We start from the raw sequence: 12714 nt of genomic DNA, 5'->3' as shown, positions 1-12714 counted from the left end.
TGTAACAAAATGAGGCCGAATTGACCTAAAAAACACTTATATTAAAAAGACATATACTCAGTTATAGTTATGTGAAGTTTGGTAGAAATCTGTAGGCTGCATATTTTCAAAGCGTGGTATGGACCATTACCTTAAGCGTTACATTAATTAAATGGTTCAGTCTCCTTTAGACTGTTATTAGATAATAAGATACACAGAATTCAATATGTTAATAATTTAATTATCAAGGACTTGCTATCAAACATACAAAATCTGTTCACATTCTAATTAATAACATTCATACAAAGTCTATTAAAGAAGTATAATTATGATTATAAAAGTAACATGTATAAATATCAAAATATACAACACAGCACAGTAATAACAATGAGTATAAATACACCACTGTCTGTTAGTACAACACCAACAGACCAGAAAGGGAGGTAAATATTACATAAATAACATTCTGTAAACCAACTGTATTCGCATGAAATTTATTTTGTCATTAACTGGAAATAAACTGGTTCATTTCACAATCAAGACTACATTTTCTAGGAAATAATATGGTATACCAGACATTTGAGGTTTGGTTTGCGCCAAATACATTCACGATGAAGCGGTTCTGAGACTCGTCAAAATTTCTAGCATGTGAAAAAAGGTGGCTTTCGGTATTCTGTTTAGACCAACATGGGCGTGTTCAGCAGAGTGAGCGCTCGCCAAATTTGTGTTGCAGATTGTTAATTTCATCAAGCTCTTTCTCGTAAAACACACCTCTGGGCTTAGCAGCAGCAAAGATGTAAAACGTCTTAAATCTTCTAATTTTCATTTTTTTAACCATGCACAGTTCTGCATTATTTTCAACTTATAAAGAATCACAATTTCTGATGCAATAACTTGTACACTGCAGTAAACTAGAACTGAATCATCCATTGTACTGTAATTTGCTGGGTGTCTCTCATGCATTACATGTACTAAATTGACCACCTCTTTAATCTTGTTCAATTGAAGAGTTAAGCAATGCAATTATAAAATATACAACTTTAGAAGGTGTGATACTTTATATTATATACCATAACACACCCATGTATATAATCAATATCACTTATTTAACTCTAAATGTAAAAATGAAATTTTTTTTGCATTCACCGTACATATTCACATACCGGTAATAGATGTTTACTATGGTACAGTTAACTTTCACTGTAACAGCACAAACATTGTAAACAATTATTTTGTGGAACTAAAAAATCACTGATATCTGTTGTGTTTTATAACAACATGATGATACATCATTGGATATGAAGTTATATGGGCTGGTTTCTACTAAATAAGTGTGATAGACGAAAACTAAAATAGTTAATATTCAGGTAAGGCACAATTGGTATATAAAAAATATCAAAAGCAAGACAGGGATAATATAAGGCACAATGTTTGTTAAATTACTTGCTTCTGATGTTTTTTTAAAAGTTTTAAGCCATGAAAGAGCAATTATTCTAAATTGTATAATCTGTGCTCAGAAAACTACAACATTACAGAAAACTGAGCTTTATATACTTCCCAACATGAGTAACTTATAAAAACAAATATGAAGACTAAATGAAATACATGTACAGGTATCTAATGATCAATACATTTAAATATGATACTCTATCAGAAATAGAAGATCTATTTCAAATGCACCACAATTGCTAGACACTAGACAGCCCATTTAGACACATCACGAGTATGTTTCAGGTCTTACACGTTTCTACAAATTGGTTCTAGCTACTACGGATTTCTGCTTCTGAGGTCACCACTGCACACTGAGGTTGTAAATGTTCCTATCATCATAAGAACTACTTCATGAGTATCAAGTATTTAACAATAATAAACAATTCAGATCTAAATGATTGAATGACATTTTCTTCCTCACATTTTTCACACCAATACAAGATTTAGTGCAGTGGTTTTGTCTCTCTCACTTAAAACATTCTCAGCAAATAGTACACAACATGCAAATAACACTGATATTGCACTTCAAAATGTACCCAGTAAAGAAAAAATTGTTCATTTATTAATACACTATATAACCTAAGTATCTGAGAGCTTCGGTGGGGATATCCCCAGTCTATTTTTGGTTCTAACCCTGGGCAGGCCCGACTGGAATGTCCCCGCGATCTATTCTAGGACATTCGTCAAAAGCTACACATCGTCCGTTTAATAACACTTTGTCGGCGGGGCACTGACAGCTGGCTATACAGGGCTTGAAGCATTTAGTTTTGAGGTCACCAATAGGAGTGTCATAGTTCTCACAGGTCCTGGGGCAAACTGGGCCACACTCGTCGAACACAAAGCCCAAACTCTCATCACAACCAAAATCTGGTACACAAGATAAAGTGATAAACATCATCAACATGTCATATTATGTTATGTACTTTAAATAATTTTTTTTTTATTCATGCTAGTCTTGAAGAATATAAGTTAATCATTAGTTGTAGTAACCTAGTTGTGAAAATTTAGAAAGAATTATAAACAATTCAAACACTTATTTCCACCCGCTCCATACTTACCACAAAGGCCGGGTTCTCTCCATTCTAGCCTCACTCCAGCTTTGGCACACTCTTTTGCATAGGAGGACAGAATGTCACAAAGACATGTAGAATTGTCACCACACACACACAGATCGTACACACAGGCTGCATAGAAAGGATCAGGGGCCACGGTGCGGTGACATCGACTGAACTTTGGACCCTGCCATCAGAAAGTACAAGTACAGAAAAAAAAAATGATTCAAGTGAACCAAGACTGTATGTAAATGTGTACAGTGGCTTCATTAACATTTTTGAAACTCCTGAATTTTACTAAATCAGAAACTCTGAATTTGACAAAACCCATCCATGAAAATTGTTATCAATGAATTTTGATGAAACCTCAGTGATCCCCCAGTTTTCCTCAAACAAATTTACTCAAATACACTATTAGGAGAATGAAATACAATAATGAGAGTTTGTAACTAACCCTGAGTATGGAGCATTGAGTGTTGGCAAACTTCCTGGCGCGGTAGCCGGCCTCCACACACGGGTCCCTGTCTGTCCCGTCCTCACAGAATGCGTTCTCCTGCTGCGACGTCTGGAAATACAGTGGACAGACTCTCTCAGTGACAAATTATTATAAATCTTTTAAACTAACTCTACAGTAACTTATTTTACAGCTTACATGCATCAGTTTGAATACTTTAATATAATTCTAGAGTCCTTTTTTTTATTAAACATAATCTTAAAAATACATGCACATTCAAATTGAGTTCTTAACCAATGAAACTGACTTTAAATTCTACCTTTGACACATGCAAGTAAGATTTCTCATAACATCAAATTCAAGAACAATAGTGTTTTAATTTGAATAGGACTGATCATGTTGCAATACCTTCCAACTATTTCCAAAGATACTAGGAGAGTTGGTGATACGTCCTCCCTTAGTTTTGAGGTCGTCCATCGGGAAACCGTTAAAGTTTCCACAGAGTCCACACAGCTTGTCACGGTAAGTTCCTGGGACACTCAGCTCCGCATAGCTGTTACCATTCCACACCAACTGTAAACAATCACACAGTCATTATTCAGCCTACACAGAATGTATCAAACTCACGATTACTACAATTCACTTTTAGTAAATAAGACCAAGAAAAGAAAAGTAAAGTGTAATAATAAACTTTATTCAATTTTAGAACCAGAGGCGGTGCAAGCAGTAAAACTCTTTAAATTTCATTTTAAATCATACATGCATTTACATTTACAGAGAGAGAGCTACTATAAGAAAAGAAGCCAGATTTAAATGTACCATGGCAATGTTTGTTTGTTTATTGCTATTACCAGTTTCCTTGGATACAAGCACAGTTCCGTCTTCAGTGAAAGAATGAAATTTGAATACATGTACTGTATACAGGGAAATATTCGCCCCCGTATCTTTTCTGCCCCTTTCGCCCTCGTTGTCAGCGGGCGAATTTTAGACTGGGCGAATTCCGATGTCTTTAATTATTTCTCTTTAAACACAACTGTGTCTGGGCGAATTCAATATGGGGCGAAACTGCTTGCAGGTGTAGAAGGGTGAAAATTACACAGGGCAAAAATAACCCTATATACAGTATTACCCACTGACATTAAATGTAAGTGATTATATAAATATGTATTAAACTCTGAACCTTGACTCCGAGCTTGGTGTTGAAGAGGACTGAGTCTTGATTGTGTTCCACAGAAAACTTCTGGTTGTAGAATGGCAGCTCCACTCTCCGCCCATCCACCTACAACAAAGGAAATGATCATCAAAACTGGTCTTAAAATCAGTATATCATGGGCTCCATCAAACTCTGCTCGGAGTCTCACTCCAAAAACTCCGGAGCAAATGAACTTGTATAGGAACCAAAATGTATTTGCCACATTCACCTTTCATGGAAGTTGTATATTAACAAATAAAGTACAGAAACTCACTGAATTTTAGTCCAAGAAAATATTTTTTATTTTAAAAAAAATGTACACACTACATCAAGGTGCAATGTTTAAATAAACGATTACTGTAGGTACATTTAGTTAAATCTCTTTGTACATTTGTAAAAGGCTAAGCGGCAACAGTCTTTACATACAAAGTCATGTACATTTATATATATGGTGCAAGTTCAAGAGTTTCACATGACAATTACTGACCTCCACCACATGGTTCTGGAGGAGGTGAATCACATTCTGACCCAATGTAACGGTGAAATTCTGGGCCCAGGACACGTGACCTGATATCCCTCTGTTGTCATGGTGAACATCCACCCTACAAATCAAGTTTCTCACGCTGAAATTTTGTTTGTACCAGAACATGGTCATTTTAAAAATCTTCATATTTCATGGATTGTACTTTCTACACCTACAGTATTTCCCTACAGATTCTGAAACATCTTTTTTTGAAAGGGCAAAAATTCAACATCATTAAAATTACTACAGAGAAAAAGTGCTAGACCAAGTTTTAATGATAAAAGCTATTTACGCAAAGTCATTGTTGACACAATCTGTTGCCATGGTATATTGACAGAATCCTTGGAAGTGGATGGTGGACCCATCAAAGGTGTAGTAGTGGGGGTCCCCGAACACCAGACAGGTCCCCGGCCCTGAGAGGAGGAACAAAATCAAGTTTAATGTCAGCATGTACTGTTATACACTGAAGTTCATACAATCACATATTACTACATATTCAATACTGAAGCAATTCAGTACCATTATAAACAATTTTTAAAATATGAATTCATGAAAGGGCATTATTTTCACAAATATTAGAATTATAAACACTAAACAAATCCTTATGGTAAACTATAAATGAAATTCATAATTACAAAGACATTTTAATAGATGAAGGTTTAATATATATGCCAGTAGTATGTTCTTACTTGTGACACAGACTGGACAACATGACCCTGGGGTTGCCGAGGCGACATCGCTGGGGTCACAGTCCAGTGGGGGACACTTCTGGGTCAGACACTCGACCTCCCGTCCCATACAGCGACACTCCGTACAGTCGTCCACTCGCCACTTCTCACCCACCTGTTAAGATAATCACACAATCAATCAGTAATCAATCACTAAAATCGTATCAACACACATTAGAGTCATTAATAGAATTTTAATTTAATGCATTCTTATAAAAAAATTTCATCAGAAAATATACAATGAACATTCCAGTTTGCAAAATCAACACTTGCTTCGATAATGTATAAAATTATGCATTACTAATGCTGTCTTTTTTTTTTTTTATATCAATCTCTCTCTCTGTACCTGGTACACAGATCCTTGATACTGGCATGGAATGGCAGGGAGGTCCTCACACATGGCGCAGCATTTCCCTGGTGGCCTGACAAACCTCTGCTGCCTGTTACAAACCACAGCGGGACAACCAATCACATGACACATCACGTCACCGTTCTAAAAGAGGATACATATGTACTACAGGTACAACTGTGACAATAACAAATCATTCTATTACCATTTTTTTCCTTCTAATGTCTCACTTTAATTAAGTTATTTTTCTACATCTTTTGATAAATCCTTGGTCTGTGCATGTTCCCTAGAGCTCCCCCCCCCTCCTCTCTCTGACCATATAGGAGTTTGAGTGGCCTACCAAACTATATCAATTAGCACATTGACCACTGGTTCCCCCACACCCCCTCCACAACATTGTTGGTATTTGGATGACTGTCCTATCAAATAGCAATAAACACAATGGACACTCCCATTCCCCCTTTTTTGATCTTGTGGCTATTTGTGCACATGGGTTACTATCTGTGCACCCCCCTGACCTTGACCTACCTGACATTCACAGTGTACACACGGGTCACTGTCCCCACTCCACGAGGTTCCCTCCTCATACCATCGGTCCACCTCCAGGTCATGGCATGCTAAAAATAAACGTAACATCACACATCTATGAATCATACCAAAAGAAACAGAGATAAAATATTTTTATATAGTTCTTTTTAAATTTCTTAAAGACAGGATCAATATACTACTTAACTTTAAAATGTCATCAATGAGTAATTTAAGACACCGATAGGAATTGAACATCATATCAAGGATCAATCAATTTTATCATACCTGGACAGGTAGGACAACACTGCCCTGGGGATCTGATCTGGACCGAGGGAGGACAGCTGACCGGGGGACACGGGTCGTAGGTACACATCCAGTTCTTCTCAGCCTACAAAGATTTATAAAATCGAATGTATTCACATCATGCTTTATTTCATTTAGAGTACATTAAAGCTGTATCATAATGTTTCAATGGTCACATGTTTAATATTTACATGTACTTCTTAGTGAATCTATGAACCACTTTTTTACAGTGGGAGAAAGCTTGACTTACCCTGCATTCACACTTGAAGCAGGCATCGCTGGGTTTGGTTCGTAAAACCTGTCCAATGTCAGTCCTTGAACAGTTGTACCCCACTACAGAAAGAATAAAATATTGATGAATTTCAAGAACATCTGAAAACTCATATCTCATCATCCTATGTAACACAATACAATGTTCTGTATACAATAAAGTCCATCAACAATTTAGATGATCTAAGGCATGAAATTTAGCACATCTTTATACTTTGATTTGTTTCATATACTACTTACATCCAGCACAGGTTGGGCAGCACTCGCCGGGTAAGGGGGAGATAATCTGGTTGGGAGGACAAGTGGCGGTACGGGGACACACTTTGTGATGGCAGTTCAAACGCCCGCTCTGTCAGGACAAAACATGATTCACTGTATCACTGGATAAATCTCAAATAAAACTAACTCCAACTTTACATAAAACACCAAAACATCCTTGAAGGGCAAAGAGGACTCAACACTATGGTAGTACTTGTATATCTACCAAGGAGAAAAGATTGATTGAGGATTAAATGAGTATTAAAGCACCAAAACATTAAGGTTACATAATTAGAAGGAAAATAAATTTTGTCTTCCATACTTCAACATCTTAATAATATGTATTTTCATAATTCAATGCCTAGTTTAGCATATACATGTGAACATGCAAGTATTTCCTCAAGAACATGAACACAACAGAACTCAGACAGCCAACACAATGTATATGTCCATAAAGACTTTTCTCCACCTGCAGCTAAATGTTTATTTCTGCTCTGCACCATCAAATTAACAAGCATTTAATGTTTAATCTGTGAAATATAGTGTAAAAAAAATCTTTCATTAGGTGACTTACTGAGCATGTGCAGACGTCACAGGCGTCACCACGAGGTTGGAAAGTCTCGCCTTCACGATAATTTCTTCCTTGGTAGTTACAAGCTGAAAACACAGATTTCCATATACTTTAATCCTTAGTATAAATATCTTATACATGTACATGTATAATACCACATTTTTTTACAATAAAAATACAAAATTTATTTTTTTGCGTTCTGTAAATATTTAAGTAAAAGAAATTCTAGAAGCTAACTTAAAATATTTTTCCTTGATTTGCACGAAACCGGTACAAATATAACACAATTTTTCAGTACATGACTTTGTACTGTAAATTAATCGATATACTTGGCATCAATTTTTGTGGATTTAGTGAAAGACAGTTTTACTTTGTTGCAAATGATACTATCAATTTAATGTCTTACTATAATTAGATAATGCACTTTAATGAACATAACATTTTGTGGATCACCTCAACAATGAAAACCATGGAAATCTGAATTCAGTAAACATTGATCAAACCATTGTATGATGTGATATGTAAACTTATGTGACTTACTTGGACACACAGGGCAGCACTGGCCAGGCACAGACACTGGATTATCACAAATGGAGAAACACTTCTTCTGCTCACAAGTCATCACAGTGTTGTGACAGAGGCAGGTCATACAGGGATCGGTGTCCAGGGTGAACTCTGACCCGTCCACGTACTGGCGCCCATTGAAAGAACAACCTGTCAAATCAGTGGACACAAATTAATCATCCATCTTCTATTAATTTGTTTTAATTTGATATTGGGTTTTTTATGAAAGGGAGAGGTTTATAATACATATTGGTATTATCATGTTGAAAAATTTACGGCAAAAAATGTTTCAGAAAGACTTTATCTTCTCTTTTTATCCATATAATATAGATATCTTGATCCCTCTCTAACAGGGAAATACATGTATATATTATATATTACCTATTTACTGGCTATGAAAATGATAGCAAGTTTATTGTCCCAAACAAGACTACAACTATTTGCCAAAGCAAAGCCAAGGGAAATAGTTGCTGTTGAGGGGGACAATAAACTTTCTTTTGTCCAAATAATTAGTAAATAGGTATTTTATTATACCAATAAAAACTTTATTTTTTGGCAATGCATATTTTCTTGATTGTTAACAAATTATTTATTGGACTTTGAATTTTAGGGACTAGGATTACACCAGAGGTGCTCCGACTTAAAAAAGGAGTGAAATCGAATGCAGCTGGTGAATAGATTTGATGACTTTTCACTATGGGCAGATAGCATTCTGAAACCGATAAATAGAAACTATTTCACAGTTAGAATAGCACATTTATTCGTTGTAATTTTACATAGAAAATATTCACAGAAGTATAATAAATTAGTATAAACGTCCCTGCTCCTTAACCCCCCCCCCCCATCCCAATATAGGCCACAAACAAATCATTCCATATGTTATCCATCACGAAATTTCAATTGAAAGTAATTAAAACAAATAGTTGGAGAGCTTCCTTCAGTGAATGTCAGTGGGTTAGTTATAATCTTACTTTTACACACAGGGCAGCATTCCCCCTCTGGTACCTCTTGCTGAATGCAGCCTAAAGGGGGACAACTCTGGGTTATGCACTTCACATTTCCATCCTTAGAAAGCAAAATAAAGTGAAAATGAGCACTGAGTGCAAATTGACAACTTGTTCATTTCTTATTTACGCATAAATCAGACAGAAACAGTTAAAAATTGAGAAAAAAAATTCTTAAAACTATACCTTATTTTCTTTTATACAATCTCAATTAATGTGATTATATCATTTCATGAAATTCTAACAAGATATCTGTGAGCCAATGCTCACTAGTGATACCCCCGCTCTGATGTGAATATGCAAAATAAGCAAAGTCGACATTTAACAGAAAGCTGGCATCCGATTGGTACAGAAATATATCCCACAATATGGCATGCCTAAACAAATAGTGTGTTAAAATTTCAAACATCTGCGATAAATAGCTGCTGAAAAATCTTTGACGAAAATTTGTTTGAAAATTTTGGCTAAAATAAACAAAGTACTCATTTAACAGGAAGATGACGTCCGATTGGTACAAAAATATATCCCACAATATGGCATGCCTTAAAAAATACTGTGTTAAAATTTAAAGCATCTGCAATAAATAGCTGCTGAGAAATCTTTGACGAAAATTTGTTTGAAAATTTTGGCAAAAAATAAACAAAGTCATTATTTAACAGGAAGTTGACGTCTGATTGATACAAAAATATATCCCACAATATGGAATGCCTAAACAAATAGTGTGTTAAAATTTCAAGCATCTGCGATAAATAGCTGCTGAGAAATCTTTGACGAAAATTTGTTTGAAAATTTTGGTTAAAAAATAAGCAAAGTCGTCATTTAACAATAAGTTGACGTCCGATTGGTACAAAAATATATCCCACGATATGGCATGCCTTAACAAACACTGTGTTAAAATTTCAAGCATCTGCGATAAATAGTTGCTGAAAAATCTTTGACGAAAATTTGTTTGAAAATTTGGTTAAAAAATAAGCAAAGTTGTCATTTAACAGGAAGATGACGTCCGATTGGTACAAAAATATATCCCACAATATGGCATGCCTTAAAAAATACTGTGTTAAAATTTAAAGCATCTGCAATAAATAGCTGCTGAGAAATCTTTGACGAAAATTTGTTTGAAAATTTTGGCAAAAAATAAACAAAGTCATTATTTAACAGGAAGTTGACGTCTGATTGATACAAAAATATATCCCACAATATGGAATGCCTAAACAAATAGTGTGTTAAAATTTTAAGCATCTGCGATAAATAGCTGCTGAGAAATCTTTGACGAAAATTTGTTTGAAAATTTTGGTTAAAAAATAAGCAAAGTCGTCATTTAACAATAAGTTGACGTCCGATTGGTACAAAAATATATCCCACGATATGGCATGCCTTAACAAACACTGTGTTAAAATTTCAAGCATCTGCGATAAATAGTTGCTGAAAAATCTTTGACGAAAATTTGTTTGAAAATTTGGTTAAAAAATAAGCAAAGTTGTCATTTAACAGGAAGTTGACGTCCGATTGATACAAAAATATATCCCACGATATGGCATGCCTAAACAAATAGTGTGTTAAAATTTCAAGCATCTGCGATAAACAGTTGCTGAAAAATCTTTGACGAAAATTTTGTTTGAAAATTTTGGTTAAAAAATAAGCAAAGTCGTCATTTAACAGGAAGTTGACGTCCGATTGGTACAAAAATATATCCCACGATATGGCATGCCTTAACAAACACTGTGTTAAAATTTCAAGCATCTGCAATAAATAGTTGCTGAGATAAATGCGACAGAAATTTTTGTTACGGACGGACAGACAGACGGACAGACAGACAGACAGACGGACAGACGGACGGACGGACAGACAGACACACAAGGGTAAAACAGTATACCCCCTCTCCTTCGGAGCGGGGGTATAATAATCTTTAAAAAAAATATGCATGATTAAAAATAAATCTGTATATTTTTGATTTCTATTTGATATTTCTGGGCTTGAAACTTACAGTGCATGTGCAGGTGCGACATGCGTCGGGTTTAAAGGTTGCACCATTTTGGCGAATTTTCCCTTCAAATTCACAATTGTCACACAACGGGCAGCATGCACCCTGGGTTGGGTATGTACAGGGTGTAACACAAGGCTGTCTCACACACTCCACCTTGTCTCCCTGAAGAAAGTACAGGGGAGTGCAAAAAGTTAGGATGACAAACACTTCAACGGATTGTGTTATGTACAACTTCTCAATAAAATCAAGGAAAATCAGGAAAGATTTTTTTTATAACAAGAACCTTAAAATTTTGTACTTTTCACTCGTAAAAAATTTAATTCATATGAAAGATTCCAGTTTTATGTTAGAAGTAATTAAATGAAGATAAGTCTGGGATAATTGAGTGTTTGTGACTTACATAACAAGTGCAAGATTTACACTGGTCCTGGGGATGCTTAAACCTCTCTCCATCATCGTAGACACGGCCCAAAAAGTTACATACTGAAAAAAATACAAAGTAACTTTAAACCTCAACATTTTGAATTCTGCAAAGTTTTCCAAATGTTACAAATTAAAATGATAAAGAGATTTAAAAATGAAGAGTGAAACATCACAAAACGACTTTTCACATTCTACAAGTAAATCACTTGCTGACTTTTAGTGTCAACCTTTTTAAAGCTCTTCAGCCTATTGGTATCAATGACCTTGACCTACCTGGGCATTCAGGACAACACTCTCCAGGGCGGGTCACAGGTCGAGGACAATCCAGTGGGGGGCAGGTAGTTGTCAGACAGTTCACATTCCCATCCTGCAATAGACCACAAATGTTTTTTTTTGTTTTGTTGGGGACGTACATATAAGAAATGCAGTGAAAAAGATGTTCCATCTGTCATTTTGCCACTAAATTTTCCCACTAGTTGTCTATGCAAATATTATAATAGATGTTAATGATTAACCAGATGGTAAACTAGTTAATTATCTATTATAAATGGCAGATTATTTACGTAAAAGAAGACATATTTATAACAAACTCAAAATCATAGTGTTTATGATAATTGCGCGTTACTGGTAAAATAGATGAGAGAAAAATGAAAATACAGATTAAAAGACGATGACAAAATGTAAGGATTGGGGTAACTTACCCGACACTGGCATTGTTGACAGGGGTCCCTCCTTGACGTAAACACACTGCCGTATTTCTGTATGACGCCCTCGTACATACAGTCCTGACAGATGGGACAGCACCCGTCAGTAGTGGAGGGGTGGGTACACAGCTCGGGACAGGTATCCTTAAGGCATCGCACATTTCCTTCCTGAAATGAAAGGGCACATATCAACTATATATCATATATAAAGCAACTTTTATTTGCATGCGAGGATGTTTCCCAAGGGCCTCCTCTCTGCGTATATTTTTTGTCGCAAACCAGTGTTTAAATGTCTGTGGTATTTTATTTTTAAAATAATCTACATCTTGATCGTGAA

General features: G+C 35.5%; 1 protein-coding gene across 1 annotated transcript in view; it reads right to left on the bottom strand.

Moving 5' to 3' along the window:
• Nucleotides 1-199: 199 nt before the first annotated feature.
• The window catches only part of LOC128183344 (zonadhesin-like), a 71119-nt gene continuing 58604 nt past the window's right edge, over nucleotides 200-12714 (bottom strand). The window contains exons 43-62 of the mRNA XM_052852311.1: nucleotides 12375-12545; nucleotides 11947-12040; nucleotides 11651-11733; nucleotides 11251-11412; nucleotides 9234-9327; nucleotides 8239-8412; nucleotides 7702-7784; nucleotides 7110-7218; nucleotides 6850-6932; nucleotides 6582-6684; nucleotides 6297-6385; nucleotides 5766-5912; nucleotides 5381-5534; nucleotides 4984-5104; nucleotides 4656-4770; nucleotides 4157-4255; nucleotides 3385-3549; nucleotides 2977-3087; nucleotides 2529-2709; nucleotides 200-2337 (exon numbers count right to left, since the gene is read on the bottom strand). Of these exons, the coding sequence (XP_052708271.1) occupies nucleotides 2099-2337; nucleotides 2529-2709; nucleotides 2977-3087; nucleotides 3385-3549; nucleotides 4157-4255; nucleotides 4656-4770; nucleotides 4984-5104; nucleotides 5381-5534; nucleotides 5766-5912; nucleotides 6297-6385; nucleotides 6582-6684; nucleotides 6850-6932; nucleotides 7110-7218; nucleotides 7702-7784; nucleotides 8239-8412; nucleotides 9234-9327; nucleotides 11251-11412; nucleotides 11651-11733; nucleotides 11947-12040; nucleotides 12375-12545 (2577 nt within the window). The 3' untranslated portion in view covers nucleotides 200-2098. The remainder of the gene's footprint in view (nucleotides 2338-2528; nucleotides 2710-2976; nucleotides 3088-3384; nucleotides 3550-4156; nucleotides 4256-4655; nucleotides 4771-4983; nucleotides 5105-5380; nucleotides 5535-5765; nucleotides 5913-6296; nucleotides 6386-6581; nucleotides 6685-6849; nucleotides 6933-7109; nucleotides 7219-7701; nucleotides 7785-8238; nucleotides 8413-9233; nucleotides 9328-11250; nucleotides 11413-11650; nucleotides 11734-11946; nucleotides 12041-12374; nucleotides 12546-12714) is intronic.

The sequence above is a fragment of the Crassostrea angulata genome, chromosome 5 (genome assembly GCF_025612915.1).
Source record: "Crassostrea angulata isolate pt1a10 chromosome 5, ASM2561291v2, whole genome shotgun sequence".
NCBI classification, from domain to species: Eukaryota; Metazoa; Mollusca; class Bivalvia; order Ostreida; family Ostreidae; genus Magallana; species Magallana angulata.
The sequence above is the reverse complement of the archived record's forward strand: the minus strand, read 5'-3'. Positions and strand labels throughout refer to the sequence as shown.